The sequence below is a fragment of the Oncorhynchus tshawytscha genome, linkage group LG07 (assembly GCF_018296145.1).
Source record: "Oncorhynchus tshawytscha isolate Ot180627B linkage group LG07, Otsh_v2.0, whole genome shotgun sequence".
NCBI lineage: Eukaryota > Metazoa > Chordata > Actinopteri > Salmoniformes > Salmonidae > Oncorhynchus > Oncorhynchus tshawytscha.
The window spans coordinates 10,974,294-10,997,817 of NC_056435.1; the positions used below are offsets into that span (position 1 = coordinate 10,974,294).

The following is a 23,524-nucleotide window of genomic DNA, read 5'->3' on the forward strand; positions in this document are numbered from 1 at the left end:
ACTGAAGGACTTTTCACCACTTTATTACGCCCTATTGATCATTCGTACATGTACAGACACTTGGCCCCTTTTCTTTTTTGTAATAGGGTAACATACTGTGGGACACTTATTTGGCCATCCATTGTACTTGTTGCACTGATTGAAGACTCCCTGAGTCAGCAAAGTTCCGATCCACTGTTATGGGGTCTTTGTTTTGGTTGACCTACTTTACCGTTTTGTGAATGCCTTTTCAAATTTATTTCACTACTGGTGCTATGGAGCCTCTCCGCGTTAGGATAGGAAGGTTTCCTGTTTATATGCACCGACGCTGCGCCAACTTCATCCTGCTGTCTCCATTCGCTGGGGAAGGAGACTTTGGATTTGGGTGGGAGTGGAGGGGGAGTGATTTTTTTGGTCACATAAAAAAAAATTGGTTTGGTTTGGTTTCTATCTTTGCTTTTTTCATCAGTTTTCTCTGTTATCTTTGCAAATGCTTGGTCTGTTTTCACACCTTTTTCATTTCAATATTTTAGATGGCTAACAACACGAATAATAGTAATATGGGAATAGGTAGTCCTAGCCCTATAAAGTGTGTATCTTGGAATAAAGCTTGAATTTACAATCTGAATTCAATCTCTTGTCCACTACAGATGCAGAACGGTTACTATTGCTAGTGGAACCTACTATGAACATAGCGACTGGGCAAGTCGTCTGCTCACACTCCAATTAAAATGCAGAGCTGCTACATGTCTGATTCCCCAAATTAAAGATTCCTCTCGTAGCTTGATTTCTGACTCTAAGGGGATCAATGACACCTTCACATCTTTCTATTCCTCCCTGCATATGTCTGAATTTCCAACAGATACTGACAATATGGCTACATTTTTGGGTGAACTGGAGACAGTTGAGGCTGAAACTGCAGATGACCTTGATTCCCCTCTCGGGCATTGAAGAAGTTATTCAGTCTATCAAGTCAATGTAGAGCAGCAAAGCTACAAGGCCTGATGGGTTTCCAACTGAGTTCTTTAAGAAATGCTATACCAAGTTAGCCCCTTTACTTTTATCTATGTATAATGAATCACTTGAACGTGGTTCGTTGCCACCTACCCTAACACAGGCTTCTCCTTAAGAAGGGGAAAGACCCCACTTCCTGTTCTTCAATTAGGCCCCTAAAGCTCCTTAATGTGGATGTAAAGGTGCTGGCGAAGGTGATAGCGAGGCGTCTGGAAGTAGTTTTACCAAGACTCATATCACAGGAACCAAGCGGCTTTATAAAGGACAGATATTCATGTTTTAACATTTGAATGCTGTTTAACATTATTTATTCTAAACAATTATCCAACTCCCCTGAGGTGGTAATCTCCCTAGACGCAGAGAAGGTATTCGACAGAACTGAATGGGAGTACCTATTTGCTATTCTTTAAAAATGTGGATTTGGGGACACATTTTTGCTCAAGGATCTGTCTATTGTATACCTCTCCCCAGGCCAGTGCCTGTACCAGTGACACCCATTCTGATTATATTGCCCTGGGATGTGGGACATGCCAAGGCTGCCCACTGTCCCCTTTATGATCTGCCATCGCCATTTAGCCCTTTTCAGTAGCTTTACGGGCATCCTCCTCTTTCCAGGGTGTAGCATGGGAAGGAGTTGAACATAGCTTATCATTATATACAGATGATTTGATACCCTATTTAAATAACCCTGTAACCTGTTTACCTTCTATCCTTTCTATTCTGGAGAACTTTGGCTCCTTCTCCGGTTACAAGCTGAATCTCCAGAAAAGTGAGTGCTTCCCAATCAATCCAGAAGCGCAACAGCTCCAGCAGGCAGACTTGCCCTTTCAGCTTAGCCACTCTGGTTTCAAATACCTTGGAGTGAACGTAACTCGTTCATTACAGGCTCTTTTTTCTGCAAACTTTGATCCCCTATTTGCTCAAATGAAAACTGATTTTCAGAGATGGGGTAGCTTACCACTATCACTTATAGGAAGGATTGATGCTGTAAAAATGAACAGTTCACCCAAATTCCTTTATCTATTTCAATCTATCCCATTGTTTTTTCCCACTATTTCCCATCTATCCCAAGTTTTTTTTTTTTATGTCAATCAATCAGGCTGTTACCACATTTATCTGGGGAGGAAAGGTACCCAGTCAGTAGATCTTTACTTCAGAGATGCAAGTTTAGTGGAGGGCCGACACTACCCAATTTTGTATACTATTACTGGGCAGCCAAACTATCAGAAATTGCCATTCTGGTTACATGCTCCAGATACCCCATGGTGCCAGCTAGAGGCACATTCTTGTATTTCTGCTTCTCTTCCTGCTTTACTCTGCTCTTCTCTCCCAGCATCCCCCTCTCGCAGTCATTTCTCAGATATATCTGCGTATTTTGTCATTGGACAAACACTCCACCAACAAAACTAAATCTGCTTGGGAATGGGAAATGGGTGTTGAATTTACACAGGAGTGGTGGGATGAGGCGATTGATAGAGTCTTGGCGGTTCAAAACTAAACTACAAGATTACTGGGATTCTATTTTTATAACTTTGTCTGATGTGCTTGAAATGAACCTGCAGCCGTGTCCCTTGATAGCTGTTTCTGGTATTGCGTAAGACTTGTTCTTTTTGGACCCCAAACATGGCCATATTGTTGCTTTTACATCCTTATTAGCTCGACGTAGAATTCTTCACCCGTGGAAGTCTGCTCCGCCCCCCTCTACTTCTCAATGGCTCAACGATGTAATGTCCTTCCTAAAGCTTGAGAAAATGAATTATTCTCTTAGGGATTCCAATGATACATTTGTTAGCAAATGGCAACCATTTATATCATATGTTAAAGGCTCGCAGAGGCTCCCCTCTGATGAGATGCTTTAAGGTTTCCCAGGAGGCGTTTACCAGTCGTCATTACATAATAGGTACAGTCATCAATATAATACTATCCAGTCCAAGCACGTTTGTCTAAGGTTTACTGATCATTTATTTATTTCTGTTTTTGTATTTGGAAACTGTACTGAGTTGTTTGTATATTTTTTCCCCCCTGTATTCTCGACTGTTTATTTGTTGTGATATCTCTGTAGAATTGTTGTTTTCTAGGACCGAATTGAGGGAGGGTGTGGAGTGGGTTGGCTATATGAGGTGATCAGGGCGGGTGGTTGGGAGGGGGTTGGGAGGGAAGGAAGGATTTGAGGTGGGTGGAAGGGGTAGGGAAGGGACTAGGGGGTCGGGTGGATATGTTATGTGGTGGAAGGGAGGGAGGGAGGGAGGGAGGGAGGGAGGGAGGGAGGGAGGGAGGGAGGGAGGGAGGGAGGGAGGGAGGGAGGGAGGGAGGGAGGGAGGGAGGGAGGGAGGGAGGGAGGGAGGGAGGGAGGGAAAAAGGGTGGTTGGGATATGGTCAAATCTTTGTACTTACATTGATATACAGTCGTGGCCAAAAGTTTTGAGAATGACACACATGAATTCTCACAAAGTCTGCTGCCTCAGTTTGTATGATGGCAATTTGCATATACTCCAGAATGTTATGAAGTGATCAGATGAATTGCAAAGTCCCTCTTTGCCATGCAAATAAACTGAATCCCCAAAAAACATTCCCACTGCATTTCAGCCCTGCCACAAAAGGACCAGCTGACATTATGTCAGTGATTCTCTCGTTAACACAGGTGTGAGTGTTGACGAGGACAAGGCTGGAGATCACTCTGTCATGTTGATTGAGTTCGAATAACAGACTGGAAGCTTCAAAAGGAGGCTGGTGCTTGGAATCATTGTTCTTCCTCTGTCAATCATGGTTACCTGCAAGAAAACTCATGCCGTCATCATTGCTTTGCACAAAAAGGGCTTCACAGGCAAGGATATTGCTGCCAGTAAGATTGCACCTAAATCAACCATTTATCGGATCATCAACAACTTCAAGGAGATCAGTTCAATTGTTGTGAAGAAGGCTTCAGGGCGCCCAAGAAAGTCCAGCAAGCGCCAGGACTGTCTCCTAAAGTTGATTCAGCTGTGGGATCGAGGCACCACCTGTACAGAGCTTGCTCAGGAATGGCAGCACGCAGGTGTGAGTGCATCTGCATGCACAGTGAGGCGAAGACTTTTGGAGGATGACCTGGTGTCAAGAAGGGCAGCAAAGAAGCCACATCATTCTGCAAAAGGTACAGGGATTGGACTGCTGAGGACTGGGGTAAAGTCATTTTCTCTGATGAATCCCCTTTCCGATTGTTTGGGGCATCCGGAAAAAAGCTTGTCCGGAGAAGACAAGGTGAGCGCTATCATCAGTCCTGTGTCATGCCAACAGTAAAGCATCCCGAGAACATTCATGTGTGGGTTTGCTTCTCAGTGAAGGGAGTGGGCTCACTCACAATTTTGCCTAAGAACATAGTCATGAATAAAGAATGGTACCAACATATACTCCGAGAGCAACTTCTCCCAACCATCCAGCAACAGTTTGGTGACGAACAATGCCTTGTCCAGCATGATGGAGCACCTTGCCATAAGGCAAAAGTGATAACTAAGTGGCTCAGGGAACAAAACATCAATATTTTGGGTCCATGGTCAGGAAACTCCCCAGACCTTAATCCCATTGAGAACGTGTGGTCAATCCTCAAGAGGCGGGTGGACAAACAAAAACCCACAAATTCTGACAAACTCTGTAACGGCATTCAGAGGTGGAAGAAGGATCGGACCGCAGCGCAGCGGGCTAAGTGGTCATGATGATTTATTCAAAACTAACTGAACACTCAAATACAAAACAATAAACGATGTGAACAAAACGAAAACCGAAACAGTACCGTGTGGCCAAAACACTCACACGGAAAGAAAACACCCACAAACCAAAAGTGAAACCCAGGCTACCTAAGTATGATTCTCAATCAGGGACAATGATTGACAGCTGCCTCTGATTGAGAACCATACTAGGCCGAACTCAAAACCCCAACATAGAAAAACACACATAGACTACCCACCCAACTCACGCCCTGACCATACTCAAACAAAGACAAAACAAAGGAACTAAGGTCAGAACGTGACAAACTCCAAGCATTGAATATGCATGAATGGGCTGTCATCGGTCAGGAGTTAATTGACAGTATGCCAGGGCGGATTGCAGAGGTCTTGAAAAAGAAGGGTCAACAATGCAAATATTGACTCTGCATCAACTTCATGTAATTGTCAATAAAAGCCAATGACACTTATGAAATGCTTGTAATGATACTTCAGTATTCCATAGTAACAAAAATATCTAAAGACACTGGAGGAGCAGACTTTGTGGAAATGTATATTTGTGTCATTCTCAAAACGTTTGGCCACAACTGTACATTTGGTAAAATTTGAATACATTTTAAAAAAATAAAAAAATACATTACAACTATCTAAAGTAACATTAGGGTGATGAGATATTCTCAGTGCATTTTAACGTCTCATGTTTCCTTGGAAACGTGCATTGCATCTCTCCCGCTTTGCCTCTCATTGGGAGTGCATTGCTGTACTCTTGAGTAAAACCTCTTAACTCACTCTTATGATTAGTTGCTAATGTCCCATCTGCTATTGTCATACTCAGACCATAAATAAGCCACTCATGCCAACAGAAACAACCCAAGATGAGGAGCTGAGTGGAGCTAATGCACTTTTGTATCCAATCACAGTGTTTGTACAGTATGCTCTTTTTAGAGACTGTTTAGGGCCCATAGACTTAAGGAGTAACTTAAACACAATGCATCCTCATCCCTTTACAGAAGTTACAATTTGGCTTATTGGACCATTATTCACAGATAATTGGTCAATCTGGATGTATTTGCTATCACGTCTTCTGCTCTAACGATACAGCATAAAGCAGTAAACCAACTTCTCTACTTGTCGCCGCCTACTTGTCGTGCCTTAACAAAATAGATGGAGATATTTTCCTCCGCCTCACTTACTCTACACGGCAGGATCCATTAAGTGCTCTCTCTGTAGCCTCACTTACTCTTTTAAGTTGGCAGTTTATTCTATGTCTTTTTTTAAAATAAAATGCCAGTTTATTCTGTCTTTGTACATTCCTATTCTTAACTCTATTCTGCGAATGCAGTATTTATTCAACTGCTTTTGTATTCATCAGAGGAGAAACGGGGAAAAGTGGGCAGAGCAGAATACTGTAGTTGATTATTTCCACTGGGAGATGAAAGAGTTCACAGTGAGGCTTTCTATACATCTCTTTTCTGCAACAACTGCACCGGTTTTGTTGTTGTTGCTGTGGTGTTTTAAGTGTTTCACTGAACAAGTAAGACATATGGCATCCTTCGAGGTTAAGTTGTAAAAAATGTTGTATCCTTTGTAGGCTTTGTACAATAGCCATAGCTGTTTATGAAACACGTATCATAGTTTCCTGCAATTACTGCACCGTTCTGCTTAACAAAGTCACGATAAAGATGTTTCCTTGAAAGAAGTCGCCTAGTCCTAGCTAAAAATAATCCTCAGTATCATGAATATGGTAATGTGATTGCAGTGTCATAGCACATGATGAATCATTCAAACGATCAAAGATGCCGTTCAGGTTTGAAGAACAGTCTTTTACACTAAGGTTGACTGAGGACTCTTAAGCCTCGTTCACACTGCAGGCCTTAATGCTCAAATCCGTTTTGTTTTTCAAATCAGTTTTGGAATACTGACTGTCCAAACAGCAAGTTACAAGTAACCAAATCGAATTTGTGTGTGTTCAGACAGCAGTTATTTGCTGACTTGTCTACACTAGTTGTCTTAGAAAATACGGGTGTGTGAACACTGGTGTAGGCTGATTGGTGGTGGAGCTTGCGCTTCCTATCACTCAGAAGTTATGTAGTAAGCTAAGGTGACAACAATGGCTGCCATGGACGTTTCCAAGTTACTTTGAATGTTCAACATCATAGTGTAAGAACACATTTCAAGCCTCAAAGGATAAAATTATCCAACTTTCAAAACAAGTCCTTTTTGGCTAGCCACAGCAGTCAACTAGCTAGCTAGGTAGCTGTTTAACTTTCTAGCACATTCACTAATGTGTTTGTAAATAATAACGTAGCTAGATAGCTGCCACGTGTACTTTTCAAACTGTCAACAGAACTAGAAAGCAGCAAGATATGCCAAATAACAGTAAAAAAAAACACTTGAGGGCAAATAAATCTGATTTAAATCTGATTAGGAATCAGGTTTATATCTGTTTTCAAACCACCTATGAAGGTGGTTTCAAATGTGTCTTGAAATATCCAATTCCATGTGCTTTTTGGCTGTTCAGAATGCAGGATTGGATTTGAATCACTTAAGCTGCCAGTATAAATTGGTGCTATATACTGTATATATATATATATATATATATGTACACTATATAGCACCAATTTATTTATATATATATATACAGTTGAAGTCAGAAGTTTACATACACTTAGGCTGGATTCATTCAAACTTAACCAATCCACAAATTTTGGCAAGTCGGTTCTGACATTTTTCCAACTAATGTTAGCAGACAGATTATTTCACTTATAATTCACTGTATCACAATTCCAGTGGGTCAGAAGTTTATATACACTAAGTTGACTGTACCTTTAAACAGCTTGGAAAATTCCAGAAAATTATGTCATGGCTTTAGTAGCTTCTGATAGGCTAATTATGAACATCATAGGACCACGCAACCGGCATACCGCTCAGGAAAGAGACATGTTCTGTCTCTAGAGATGAACATACTTTGGTGTGAAAAGTGCAAATCAATCCCAGAACAACAGCAAAGGACCTTGTGAAGATGCTGGAGGAAACAGGTACAAAAGTATCTATATCCAAAGTAAAACGGGTACTATATCGACATAACCTGAAAGGCCGCTGAGCAAGGAAGAAACCACTGTTCCAAAACTGCCATAAAAAAGAAAGACTACGGTTTGCAACTGCACATGGGGACGAAGATTGTACTTTCTGGAGAAATGTCCTCTGGTCTGATGAAACAAACATAGAACTGTTTGGCCATAATGACCATCGTTATGTTTGCAGGAAAAAGGGTGAGGCTTTCAAGCTGAAGAATACCATCCCAACCGTGGAGCACGGGGGTGGCAGCTTCATTTTGTGGGGGTGCTTTGCTGCAGGAGGGACTGGTGCACTTCACAAAATAGATGGCATCATGAGGGATGAAAATTATGTGGATATATTAAAGCAACATCTGTCAGGAAGTTAAAGCTTGGTCGCAAATGGGTCTTCCAAATGGACAATGACCCCAAGCATACTTCCAAAGTTGTGGCAAAATGGCTCAATGACAACAAAGTCAAGGTATTGGAGTGGCCATCACAAAGCACTGACCTCAATCCTATAGAAAATCCTATAGAAAAACTGACTCAGTTACACCAGCTCTGTCTGGAGGTATGGGCCAAAATTCACAAAATTCACATACAATTCACATATTGTGGGAAGCTTGTGGAAGGCTACCCGAAACGTTTGACCCAAGTTAAACAATTTCATGGCAATGCTACCAAATACTAATTGAGTGTATGTAAACTTCTGACCCTGTCACGAATCCCGCCGAAGATGGTGCCTCTTCCTGTTCGGGCGCCGCTCGGCGGTCGTCGTCGCCGGCCTACTAGCTGCCACTGATCCCCTTTTCTGTTTCATTTAGTGGTGTCTGATTAGTTGCACCCGTTTTGTGTTTAGGTTTTGATTGTGGGCTATTTAAACCCAGTAGGCCCACCGGCTTTTGTGCGGGCTTGTTTTTCTGTTTATGGTGTGTGATTATTTTGTGGTATTTATTTTTCCGGTCAGTTTCGTCCTGTTATTTGGACTGGTCCTTGTGTGTGTGCCGTGACCGTCTCTCTGGGTTTTTGGAAAATAAAAATCCACATCTTGTGAACTACCCTGCTCTCTGCGCCTGACTTCTCCACCCACTACTCATAGAAGCCGTGACAGACCCACTGGGAATGTAATGAGAGAAATACAAGCTAAAATAAATAATTATCTTAACTATTATTCTGACATTTCACATTCTTAAAATAAAATGGAGATCCTAACTGACCTAAGACAGGCAATTTTTACTACGATTAAATGTCAGGAACTGTGAAAAACTGAGTATGCAAACTGTATGCTAACTTCTGACTTCAACTGTATATATATATATAGAAAATAAAGAATCAAGAAATTATTAGTTACCAAATTCTCACCAAGCGCACCAATTTTCAATGTCCTCAGAATAGAAGTAACTTCCAGACTGATTTGGAGCATGTAACTATGCCAGCATACCAAATGGTCATAATTATTTTCCCCAATCATCACCTAATTAAATAACCAGTTAACTTTTTTATTTATTATTTAAATGTTTTTTTGTTTGTTACTGCACCTGGTATTCCCAGGGGGTCTCCTGTCACAGTACTAACCAGGCCCGATCCTGAACAGGCGTGTTCAGGGTGGTATGGCCACAAGCGTATTGTTTAACCCTGTTTCCACCCAAAATTAGGTCCCTTGGGTCATTTCTGCAACACCTCAATGGGCTCGGGAAGAGGCGACGGTTGGGATACGCATCCTGCGAAACATGACCCACCTGTCCGCCTACTTCTTATCACTCTGCTCGCTAAATCCAGATATCAGTTGCACCAATGTGTCAGAGGAAACACTGTTTGACTGACGAGTCAGCTTGCAGGCAACCGGCCTTGTCACAAGAAGACGCCAGAGCACGGTGAGCCAAGGAAATCCCCACTGGCCAAACCCTCCCCTACACCGGACAGCGCTGGGCCAATTGTGCGCCGTCCTATGAGGACTGAACCTCAGGCTGTATTGGCGCAACAGCACTGTGGTGCTTTTGACCGCAGTGCCACCCAGGACCCCCTCAAAATTGCCAGTTTACTATTAGGCAACTAATTCATCCTCTGTTTGGATCAGGTAGTTGATGGGATAACTTGGCTAGTTTTCATATTAATGATTGTGAAACTTTATTCACAACTTATTACTGTTGCCATGAGACATTTATTTTGTCATCTGTATTTGTCATACATTGCAGAGTATGATATCATGTTAATGTGTGTACTTTCATTGTATTGCTATTTGGAATGCTTTCCATGTTTTTCACAAACAGTGATGTGTCATAAACTGTGAAACGGCCTATGATGATGGGGCCTGACCTGTCCAGCTAAGTCACACACTTTCTGATGGATGAGATGGAGGACTCCACGATGGGACAGCTGGTACTCCTGGAGACTGACGTCACACCCTGGTGGGAGGATACCTTCTACGAGGAGAGCACCAAGTCTCTCATGACCATGGACAAGAAGTTCATGCAGGCCAAGCAGACGGCGACCATCTTCTTGAGTCTCCACATTGTCCTGGCAAGCATTTGGGTGGTAACTATTACATGGACTCAATGCTGTTATTTTTTAAGGTCTGTCTAATCACCTCTCTCCACATCGTTCTCTGGTTCCTCTGATTGTTTTCTACAATGCAGAGTATCCACAGGGGGGAAATTGTAGTGTAAACATTTGAGAAGGTGATACTTGTGACTAGAGACTTGCAGGTGCTGAGACCCGGCATGATGACTCCACAGGAGGCTGCTGAGAGGATGAATGGAGTCAATGGAATGATTGCTATCATTCCATTTATTCCGTTCCAGCCATTACTATGAACCCGTCCTGATCAAGCTGTTGATTGTGGCCTGTGGAATGTTGTCCCACTCCTCTTCAATGGCTGTGTGAAGTTGGTGAATATTGGCGGGAACTGGAATACGCTGTCGTACACGTCGATCCAACGCATCCCAAACATGCTCAATAGATGACATGTCTAGTGAGTATGCAGGCCATGGAAGAACTGGTCCATTTTCAGGTTTCCAGGAATTGTATAGAGATCCTTGCGATTTCGTGCTGTGAATTATCATGCTAAAACATGAGGTGATGGCGGTGGGTGAATGGCAAGACAATGGGCCTCAGGATCTCGTCACAGAATCTCTCTGCATTCAAATTGCCATCGATGAAATGCATTTGTGTTCATTGTCCGTAGCTTATGCCTTCCCATATCATCATCTGCCCAGTACCGTTGAAACCAGGATTCATCCGTGAAGTGCACACTTCTCCAGCGTGCCAGTGGCCATTGAAGGTGAGCATTTGCCCACTGAAGTCAGGTCAAGACCCGGCGAGCACGCAGATGAGCTTCCCTGAGACGGTTTCTGACAGTTTTTGCAGAAATTCTTTGGTTGTGCAAACCCAACAGTTTCATCAGCTATCCAGTCTCAGACGATCCCGCAGATGAAGACGACGGGCTGGCATGGTTACACATGGTCTCAGGTTGTGAGGCCAGTTGGACAAACTGCCAAATTCTATAATACGATGTTGGAGGCGGCTTTTGGTAGATAAATTAATATTACATTCTCTGGCAACAGCTCTGGTGGTTGTTCCTGCAGTCAGCATGCCAATTGCAAGCTCCCTCAAAACTTGACACATCTGTGGCATTGTGTTGTGTGACAAAACTGCACATTTTTAGAGTGCCTTGTATTGTCTCCAGCACAAGCTGCACCTGTGTAATGATCATGCTTTTAAGCAGCTTCTTGATATGCCACACCTGCCTTGATGACAAATATGCACACTCTTGGCATTCTCTCAGCCAGCTTCATGAGGTTGTCACCTGGAATGCATTTCAATGAACAGGTGTGCCTTGTTAAAAGTTGATTTGTGGAATTTCTTTCCTTCTTAATTGTGGCTGGATTATTTTGGAAAAGGAGAAATGCTCACTAACAGAGGTGAAAACAAATTTGTGCACAACATTTGAGAGAAATAAGCTTTTTTTTATATATGGAACATTTCTGGGATATTTTATTTCAGCTTATGAAACATGGGACTGACACTTTACATGTATAATTTTGTTCAGAATAAATTGTCATGTTTGGATTGTTTCAAGAGTTCATAAAGAGCTACGCATTTTGATATATTCTATTGTACGGTAAGTGCTCTGGATGTATTGTTACAGGGACACTGTGTTATGCTGAAGGCGGACAGTTGAAAGAGGAGCGACACGGGTGTGCTCTTATCATTTTAATGTGGTCGATTAGATTAGAATCTTGGTGTGATTTCCTGCCTATTGTTTTAACTAGCAACGTGCAAAGAAATGTTCATTCAGGCTGGGCGTGAGTTTCTGCTTGAATGTTTTAAAAGTCAGTGAATTCGTTCATACTTTGAGAACTTGTTAGTAAGCTCCTCTGTGTATCACACACGTAGTATTTTCTCTTAGAGATTCTTTCGAATTGAAGATATATGTAACCACGTTAAGTCGTACGTAGCTGATAGTCATCTACTTTGTAGCGTATCATGTATTCCATGCACACTGGAATTGTTTGAGTGTTAATTCTGTTGTGACTAATTCATCCTATTAGTTGAATTGAGTAAATGCATTCCTCGTCTTACAGAGTAATTAGTAGGTCTATTGGTAAATATAACTTACACTAGACATAGTATGTGCTGGGGTTCCACCTTGACATCCCTACATGACACAATGAATGAACGCTAGGGCATTGGTCGCCAGGATTACTGTAGCTATTTGTATCTAGTCTCTTTATAACTGCATGACGCCGCAAAATAGACACATGTTCATTATAGTCCTACTAAGAGGTGATGTAAGGCTGGATCCTCCGGGAAATGTACAGGGACTGCTGCATTTATTCACATGGTAATGAAGTCAGATTGGTGAATGTCGTTTATTGTCATATTCAACATCATTTTGTTCAACGACACACTCACCTCGACAATGTACTCCTTCATCATATCCGTCCTCACAATCTCTCGCTCCATCGCAAAGTTTATTGAAGTGGATGCACATTTTGGAGCCAATGCACTGCATGTGATTCGGCGGACATCTCGCCAACTCAGCTTTTGTACCTAAAACGAGGATAAAAAATAAAAAAAACATCATCAGTTCAAAGTAATATTCCTTGATTTGGTCATCAACATGAAGACATTGTAGGCTTATGAGAGCCAGTAAAGTTAAGGTGTCTTTCCCATGACAACAGACACACAGGTGTATTTGGTCTATGCTAGACTGTCTTTAACGAGACTCTTGTGTTGGTGGTATACTTTTACCATCCCCACATGTTCAGGCCACCATTGCTCCAGTCTTGTCAAACATATACCGTGAATGTTTTCTTTAGAGTTGGTGCTTCATGGTTAACACCCAAGATTTTCCTCTATTGACTTTCCTTGTGGGTCCATTCCCTGTGGGTCCATTCCCTGTGGGTTCATTCCCTGTGGGTCCATTCCCTTTGGGTCCATTCCCTGTGGATCCATTCCCTGTGGGTCCATTTTTATGATCCCAGCAAGAGGCTCATATATAATTTAGAAAATGTGAAAAAATATATAAATACAGTACTAGTCAAAAGTTTGGACACACCTACTCATTTAAGGGTTTTTCTTTATTTTCACTATTTTTTTTACATATATATCAGTACAAAGTATTTTTCATAATTCTTCACATATATATCAGTACAAAGTATTTTTCATATATTTTTTTAAAGCAGTCTAGAATCAGTTTGTAATTAAATCACACAGAAAGGTTTCATTTATTATATCCCACAGGGCTACTCAACATCTATTATATTCACTAACGCAATACTTATGAATAGGTTTTGAAAAGGGAGCAGAAAGCCTCGGCGAACCATTATTGGCTTATTGCAATACAAAAAAATAATCGACTGTAAATCGTATCTCACCTGATAGTCTGCAGCTATACAAATATATCACAGAGCAACATTACCTCACTACTATTCATCCATTATAGAAATGTGCAATTTTTTATGATTCTACAGATAACAGACAGAACAGGTAGAGGGCAGAACACACACAGATCCCCTACCAAATCAAACCCACCACAACCCCCCCCATGCTCTGACAGAGCCCCACCCCAAAACCAGACGTATTAAAGGAGACATGACATACAATGAGGGCTCTAATTTAACAAACGTAACACAATGGTCAAGCTAAGTGCTGGGCAGTGGCGTTATAGGTTCGGGGGTGTGTCAGAAATATTTTTGCTATTTTCACAAGCACAATTATCGGAACAGTGGCTGGCAGTAGGGAGAAGGGGCTGGGTCTTGATGAATAAACAAGTTGTCGGTGTGTTGAAGCTTGGAACCTCACTGGCCAATCAGGACTTGCTCCACGGCTAAATATGCGGTTGCTTCAAGGTGTATGTTTACGGTCTTTTATGTATTGAGTCAACTCCGATTCCAATGTTAGTCCATTATAGTTTGTTAGACAGCTTATAGAATCAAAATAACCAAATGTAGGCCTATCCCATCTTTGCTAAATATGTTCACGTGAACCTGTTTGCAGACCACATTGTTCTAAGTAATTGTATGGCTTCCATGTTGAAATATGTACAGTGCCTTTGGAAAGTATTCAGACCCCTTGACTTTTTCCACATTTTGTTACGTTACAGCCTTATTCTAAAAAAAATCCTCAGCAAACTACACACAATACACCGTAATGACAAAGCGAAAACAGGTTTTTCAAAAAATGTGCGAATGCATCAAAAATAAAAAACTGAAATACCTTATTGAGGTAAGTATTCGGACTCTTTGCTATGAGACTCGAAATTGAGCTCAGATGCATCCTGTTTCTATTGATCATCCTTGAGATGTTTCTACAACTTGATTGGAGTCCACCTGTGGTAAATTCAATTGATTGGACGTGATTTAAAAAGGCACACAGCTGTCTATATAAGGTCCCACAGTTAACAGTAGAGCTCTGAGACAGGATTGTGTCGAGGCACAATATGCAGCATTGAAGGTCTCCAAAAACCTAGTGGCCTCCATCATTCTTAAATGGAAGAAGTTTGGAACCACCAAGACTCTTTCTAGAGCTGGCCGCCCAGCCAAAATGAGCAATCGGGGGAGAAGGGCCTTGGTCAGGGAGGTGACCAAGAACCCAATGGTCACTCTGACAGAGCTCTAGAGTTCCTCTGTGGAGATGAGAGAACCTTCTGGAAGGACAACCATCTCTGCAGCACTCCACTAATTAGGCCTTTCTGGTAGAGTATCCAAATGGAAGCCACTCCTCAGTAAAACACACATGATAGCCCGCTTGGAGTTTGCCAAAAGGCACCTAAAGACTCTTCAAAACAAGATTGAACTCTTTGGCCTAAATACCAAGCATCACGCCTGGAGGAAATCTGGCACCGCTCATCACCTGGCCAATACCATCCCTACGGTGAAGCATGGTGGTGACAGTATCATGCTGTGGGGATGTTTTTCAGCAGCAGGGACTGGGAGACTCGTCAGGATCGAGGCAAATATGAACAGAGCAAAGTACAGAGAGTTCCTTGATGAAAACCTGCTCCAGAGCGCTCAGGATCTCAGACTTGGGCAAAGGTTTACCTTCCAACAGGACAACGATTCTAAGCACACAGCCAGGACAACGATCCTAAGCACACAGCCAAGACAACGCAGGAGTGGCTTCGGGACAAGTCTCTGAATGTCCTTGAGTGGCCCAGCCAGAGTCCGGACTTGAACCCGATTGAACATCTCTGGAGAGACCTGAAAATATCTGTGCGGCAACGCTCCCCATTCAACCAGACAGAGCTTGAGAGGATCTGCAGAAAAGAATGGGAGAAACTCCCTAAATACAGGTGTGCAAAGCTTGTAGGATCATACCCAAAAAGACTCGAGGCTGTAATCGCTGCCAAAGGTGCTTCAGCAAAGTACTGAGTAAAACGTCTGAATACTTATGTTAATGTAATATTTCAGTTTTTTATTTGAAACATTTTCTAAAAAACATTTTTTGTTTTTGTCATTATGGGGTATTGTGTGTGGATTGATGTGTAAAAAGTAAAGGGTTCTGAATACTTTCAGAGTGCACTGTGCATACCGCAGGAGGGAGGGACGGGGGGAGGACGGCTCATAACAATGGCCGGAACGGAGCAAATGGAATGGCATCAAACACCTGGAAACCATGTGTTTGATGTATTTGATACGGTTCCACTCCAGCCATTACCACGAGCCCGTCCTCCCCAATTAAGGTGCCACCAGCCTCCTGTGATGCATAGTGTAGCATTCGCACTAAGATATGGGCTAGGCTTACTGTAAATTGCATTATGGCTGAGTATGGACATGAGTAATTCCGATCAAATTCTCCTAAAACGAAACAACTTGTTTTAAACAGGGTAAATGTCTAAATACAATTACAGGCACTAAAAACTGTCACTGCAAAAATTATCACATTGTTTCTTCCCAGAATTGTATTTTTAATTTGTGAGTGGCTTTGATATTCTAACAATTATTAAAAACAAATCAGTCACATTCTGTTAACATCACGGAATGTCAATGGCCTTAATTTCAGCCTAACAAATTTGTATCACCAACCCAAAACACACAGGCAGTGAATAGTAAGCGTGCAAGAAATATGGGGTGGCAGGTAGCCTAGCACTTAAGAGCAGTGGGCAAGTAACCGAAAGGTTGCTGGTTTGAATCCCAGAGACGATCAGGTGAAAATTCTGTTGTTGTACCCTTGAGCACGGCATGAAACCCTTATTGCTCCGGATAAGAGCGTCTGCTAAATGACTAAAATGTCAAATAGATTCTAAAGTGACCTCCTGTTAGGTTGCCACCAGGTAGGTAGATATCACTGAATGACGTCTTCAGCGAAGTGTCATAAATCAAAAATTAGATTGAAGCTAACACCTCATACATTTTCAAGAAATCGACTCAAATTCAAACATCATAAAGTTGACAAAAAAGGACAGCTAAAATCAGCAGTGGAACTTCTTGATATTGTTACAGTCAGAGTTGGACACCTACTTTGCTGCTCACCACTGAACATGACACATAACATATTAGAGAGACTCCTGGCAAGGTGTGCTGCCTGTTTACTGTTGAGGAGAGAGAAACGATCCGTTGAACCACCCCTGAATAATTTTGCAACACGGCAAACAAACAAGTCATTCTGTGGGACACAAAAGGCCAACATTAAACCTGGTCTGAATTCACTCAAAAACCAACTGTAGTCATATGGTTTCTTCACAGAAAAATTCACCTTTTCATACATTTTAAGTGTTACTTTTTACCCTCAGGTAACACATTCAAATGTGAGATAAATGTGAGAGTGGGGTTTTGATGAAGGCTTTGATATTCTAACGCCTACAGCGCCTCCGGAAAGTAATTCAGACCTCTTGACTTTTTCCACATTTTGTTACGTTACAGCCTTCTTCGAAAATGGATTAAATCTGGTTTTTTTCACATGTCAATCTACACACAATACCCAATAATGACAAATCAAAAACAGGTTTGTAGAAATGATTAATAATTTATTAAAAATAAGAAACTGAAACATAACATTGACATAAGTATTCAGACCCTTTACTCAGTACTTTGTTGAAGCACCTTTGGCAGCAATTACAGTCTCGATATCAGTATGACACTACAAGCTTGGCACACCTATATTTGGGGAGTTTCTCCCATTCTTCTCTGCAGATCCTCACAAGCTCTGTCCGGTTGGATGGGGAGCGTCATTGCACTGCTATTTTCAGGTCTCTCCAGAGATGTTCGATCAGGTTCAAGTCCAGGCTCTGGCTGGGCCACCGAAGCCACTCCTGTGTTGTCTGAACCTTCACCCCAGTCTGAGGTCCTGAGCACTCTGGAGCAGGTTTTCATCTTTCCCTCCTGACAGGTCTCTCAGTCCCTGCCGCTGAAAAACATCCCCACAGCATGACGCTGCAACCACCATGCTTCACCGTAGGGATGGTGCCAGGTTTCCTCCAGATTGGCAGTTTGGCAGGGCGGCCAACTCTAAGAAGAGTCTTGGTGGTTCCAAACTTCTTCCTTTTTAAGAATGATGGAGGCCACTGTGTTCTTGGGGACCTTCAATGCTACCGAAATGTTTTGATACCCTTCCCCAGAGCTGTGCCTCGACACAATCCTGTCTCAGAGCTCTAGGACAATTCCTTCAACCTCATGGCTTGGTTTTTGCTCTGACATACACTGTCAACTGTGGGAACGTATACATTTTTCCCTCAGTAAACTTTGATATAATAATCACAGTGAATACAATACGCTTGTTGTGTTGCACAGAATTAATGTGTTCTTAGAAAATATCCCATGATGAACAACTTACACAGAAGTTCAGATGTTTGCATGAATAATCTTAGCAAGTTAGGATTCAATCAAGAACTCTTCCTTACTTGTTCGTCAATTTAGCTTTTCCTGCTTTTCCAAACCACAGATTGCACGGATACAAACAAATGGAAATGAATTAAAGGATTTGCATACAATAGTTATTTAGTTAGGACGTGGGCAAGTCAGGCGAGCTCAGGACAGACCCACTAACATACAGCACAAGTCCAGGTTCAAAGACAAACAATGACAGCATGGCCTTTAATGTTGATTTAATAAAAACTGCATATCCTGCAGTTTAATACCACTACGCTATGCTACATTACTCTGACAAACCTCTCTCCTGCAGGTGCCAATCCTCCAGGGGAAGAGATAATGTACATTCATAAGCCATTGAGTTTTATTTGATGAGCCTGTGTTGGTTAAGTCACCCCTTAGTAAACATGTTTTCATTAACACAAGGCCCTTACATCGAGTAGTGTGTAAGGGTTAGTCCTTACAATGGTCACGACTCACATCCTCTTCAAATCTGAATACTTTCCAAATGCACTGTTTAACACAACAAAGGACAGCATTTTCATTTGATTTAACTAGGCAAGTCAGTTAAAGAACAAATTCTTATTTTCAATGACAGCCTAGGAACAGTGGGTTAACTGCCTTGTTCAGGGGCAGAACGACAGATTTGTACCTTGTCAGCTCAGGGATTTGATCTTGCAACCTTTTGGTTACTAGTCCAACACTCTAACCGCTAGGCTACCTTCCGCCCCATTGTTGGTGGATAAGAGCAGGACTCCTTCAGTAGACCAGCGATCTCAAGCTCCTAAATTGAGTTAGATGATGGTTGAGGATGGTGATGCCAGTTGATGCCAGATAATGGTCATGCCAGATGATTTAGATAAGGAAGTCTAGTCTCAGTGATCTAAAAGCAGCCAGAGCTGAGGTGCATTTTTTAAAGCCAGCTAGCTAGCCAAACCAGAGTCAACCTGCCATCATGGGTAAAAACAACCAGATACTGTATATCCAATCAACAATGACAAAAAAAGTGAATAAAAAATCATATATTTGTACAAAATGTACAAAGTTATCTGTTTAGGCTGCCTTCCGGCGCCGTTATTATAATTAGCTTTCAAAACAGAGTATCAGATTTCACCCAAAACAACATCAATTCAATATTTACAATATAAATGGATCAAGTCATTAAAAACGAAACGATCAAATTCTGAAAATACACACATTTTGAAGTCGCGCCAAAGCCCGCTGAGGGAGTGTCAGTTTAGAAGTGGCTGTCAAAACGAGGTCTATTTATTTTTGGAGAGAAAAGGATCGAAGACAAAACAAAGTTTAAAACACATAAACAACCAGCTTCTCTGAAGGCCTAGCAGAGCAGCAGAAAAGATGCTGTCAGAAGTTCAAGTGCCTGACAGCCAAGAAACGTCTTCAATGTGTCTGTCTGTACCCCTTTGGAGATCAACAATTTAGAACACCTGCACTATACCCAAACATAGTATAACACTACAACAATACATGGCAGAATTGTACATTGACAATTACTTTGGTCATCAAACATTTTAGGTCATAGTATACTCCTCAACTTGAGTATCAACAAACTATGTAAATAGACTATACTGTAAATAAAGAAATGTATAAATAAACTATGTGTTTTAAATGGCTTTCCTTCAATCAAATAAATGAAGTCTGTAATATTATAATGATCATTTATCAGAGGTGAACAAACATATAACTTTGGTTCGTTTTTTTAATAGATTTGCTCGAAATAACTGCATGGGCTCATAGAAACAGACCCAATAGGCATGTTTAAGTATTTTACACACTGTTCCTGAAAAGGAAACTTTGCTGAGAACGTTGACAAGTTCACCACCTCCTTCTGCCTGTCAGACTCACAGTCTGTGATCACTAGGAGAAGTGACGTGCTTCGCTCAAGATTTCAAACCTTCACAATAACTAGATCAAAGGGCAAGTCAAGTTTTTTTTTAACATTAGAACGAGCTGAAAGGGAACGTTTTATGGTTTGGTGAACAACAATTTCTAAACTTTATTAAATTCCCGGCAAGGGCCGTATAAAATCTGTTTTACATTTAGCCCAATCCATTTTTTTGCCACATGTAATTGTCTCGCTAAACTAATTTGGATGTTCTAAGTCCACAACAATGCTTAAATCACATCAGGAGTCCACTTTTTTGGAAAGTCTAAAGAGTTCCTACTTTAATTAAAGTATGCAGAGACTGTTGTGTTTGGCTAGCAGTGTTTTTGTAGCCTATTGCACATGTGATGGCAGAGTTGGTAAAAATCATCATGATATCATTTTGCCAGGTAGGCCTACTTTGCAGGCAACATTTAACTGGGACGGTTTTTGGGAAAGCTAACAACATAAAAAGCTAACAACATAAACAGGTGCATTCCCATCGTGCTGTTACTTCTTCAGAAAGTTGCAGGAAATACATATCCCCAATGCATTATTTTCATGAATGATGATAAACAACCGCAATTAATAACTACTTTTCTAATAAACACTATTAATTAATGTTCTACTAAGTAATAAAAAAAGAATGTAATATATTGCTCAAAATGTCTGGATTCCGTGATTCGGTCCGCGTTTTCCGCATCTCATATTTATAGTGTACTACAGTTTATACTGAATGGAGACGGCTCAGTATAATGTATTACTAGATTCTCAATTACAGTCTAGTACTTCACCGGGATCATTGTTCTGCCATGAAAGTGGCCTCTCATAATCTCATGTTTTTTCTCAAATTGTTCACCCTGCTTTTTTATCAATAATTTCTGCTTGTAAATATCAGAAAAATAACAGAACAAAGACTCAAGCAGTGTCACACAGTTTAAAAGCTCCAAATGATAGTCTGTCCACATGGAAGATGAATAAATAATTAGTAGTGAAAAATTTGCCAGGCAGAATTTAAACTATATTAAGCTGTAGCTATCCCCCATGGGGCCCAAATGAGTGCCATTTTCAAGAGGAGCTCAGCTCTTATGTCTTTAGGGCAACTTCCAGCACTGGCACTTCCATTCAAAAGAATGGCCGTGGGTCTTCACAGAAGCTAGCTATAACTTTGATGCCTATCCACTTGATGTCGGCTATCTTAACAAACATAGAAACAAGACCCGTGAGAACCTGAGATCTATTCCTTACACACAACTGTAGTTCACGTCTCACTTTCCAAGGCAACTTTCTGACTTTGCATCACCTGCATTTGAGGGCGAACCAGAGGAAAGCATACTAGCATAACAGCAGGATATATTCTGTGGTACGTTCATGATTGTTTTATTAGGAGCTTCATTCCTTGCGCCCCGCAGAGATAGTGGGCAGGACACCTCACCTCATAAAAGCAAGAGTCACTGTACAGTCATCTGCTTTCACAACAAATGAATTATTTGTGTCGGGGGAGAAAAAACAAGAGAAGAAGAGAGACTGCCTCAGCAGAAGCGGTTCAAAAGGAGTTGCTCCACTTTGCTGTCTCTTACCATCCCAGGGTGAAACTGTTGCTTTGTAAAAAAAATAAAAAAACAAGAGAAGAAGAGAGACTGCCTCAGCAGAAGCGGTTCAAAAGGAGTTGCTCCACTTTGCTGTCTCTTACCATCCCAGGGTGAAACCGTTGCTTTGTAAAAAAAAATTAAAAAACAAGAGAAGAAGAGAGACTGCCTCAGCAGAAGCGGTTCAAAAGGAGTTGCTCCACTTTGCTGTCTCTTACCATCCCAGGGTGAAACCGTTGCTTTGTAAAAAAAAATAAAAAAACAAGAGAAGAAGAGAGACTGCCTCAGCAGAAGCGGTTCAAAAGGAGTTGCTCCACTTTGCTGTCTCTTACCATCCCAGGGTGAAACCGTTGCTTTGTAAAAAAAAAAAAAAAAACAAGAGAAGAAGAGAGACTGCCTCAGCAGAAGCGGTTCAAAAGGAGTTGCTCCACTTTGCTGTCTCTTACCATCCCAGGGTGAAACCGTTGCTTTGTAAAAAAAAAAAAAAAAAAAAGAAGAAGAGAGACTGCCTCAGCAGAAGCGGTTCAAAAGGAGTTGCTCCACTTTGCTGTCTCTTACCATCCCAGGGTGAAACCGTTGCTTTGTAAAAAAAAAAAAACTCATCCTGCAACCTCTGAGTCAGATGTTGAATAGTGTTGTTGTTTGATAGCTTAGAGACCCACGGTACACATAGCCACACAATAAAAAAAACAACTTTGTAGCTCACGTTCTCATTAGCTCAAACTGGTTTAAAAGGATTGAGTCATCTGTCTTGGAACATTGTGGTTCCTGGTTACAAAAGCATAGCCAATATAGAAACACATCAAATAATAATGCATAGAAAAAAGAACACTTTCTGACTTTCCCAGTACTTTCTCAGGTCATTTTCATATTGTACACCTCTGTAGCTATTGGATAAATGTCTCATATCATTGACTATTAGAAACTCCAATAAATACTTCATCTTTCAATCTTTTACGATGCAAAGCAGTGCAGGCAAACTTAACAGGAGACAAATCGATGTCATCTTTAAATGAGCAAACCTTCATTAGGAACCTAATGCAACCTTCCATTCTGCAGAAGGTCAGGTATTTTTCCCTCTACAACAACCGTCTATCAAGCAATTATCAACACACACACATACACACACACACACGCACACACATACACAGTCTGTTAGAGTCAGAGTCCTGATCCTCTGAATAATTCCCCCACTAAGAATACATGAATAATTTATTGGGCTCATTTAAAAAACTCTGAGTGGATTTCACAGTCATGCTACTTAATATTATTTCCCTTGGCATGGACTGAAACACCTTTAAAGCAGGAGTGCTGAGTGCCAGGTTATGAGTTTTGTTTTTGGCTGTGGGACGTTCAGTGTTTCCGATAGATTTGTTCATATAGAGCAGTGGTTCCCAAACTTTTTATAGTCCTGTACCCCTTCAAACATTCAACCTCCAGCTGCGCACCCTCTCTAGCACCAGGGTCAGCGCACTCTCAAATGTTTGTTTTTTACCATCATTGTAAGCCTGCCACACTATACTCTACATTTATTAAACATAAGATTGAGTGTGCGTTTTTCACACAACCCAGCTCGTGGGAAGTGACAAAGAGCTCTTATAGGACCAGGGCACAAATAATAATATAATATTCATCGAAAATTGTGAATAACTCACCACAGGTTAATGATAAGGGTGTGCTTGAAAGGATGCACATACATTGGCTTGCGAAATGATTCACCCCCTTGGCATTTTTCCTAATTTGTTGCCTTACAACCTGGAATTAAAATAGATTTTGGGGGGGGCTTTGTATCATTTGATTTACACAACATGTCCACCACATGATATTTTTTATTGTGAAACAACAAAACTTGAGTATGCATTCCTATTCACCCCTCCAAAGTCAATACTTTGTAGAGCCACCTTTTGCAGTAATTACAGCTGCAAGTCTCTTGGGGTATGTCTCTATAAGCTTGGCACATCTAGCCACTGGGATTTTTGCCCATTCTTCAAGG

At 41.3% G+C, this 23,524-nt stretch overlaps 1 protein-coding gene across 1 annotated transcript in view; it reads right to left on the reverse strand.

The window, feature by feature from the left end:
• Positions 1-23,524, reverse strand: part of LOC112255188 (low-density lipoprotein receptor-related protein 1B-like) — a 77,872-nt gene that overhangs the window by 21,295 nt on the left and 33,053 nt on the right. Inside the window, exon 2 of the mRNA XM_042324998.1 lies at positions 12,662-12,799. Within this exon, the coding sequence (XP_042180932.1) occupies positions 12,662-12,799 (138 nt within the window). The remainder of the gene's footprint in view (positions 1-12,661; positions 12,800-23,524) is intronic.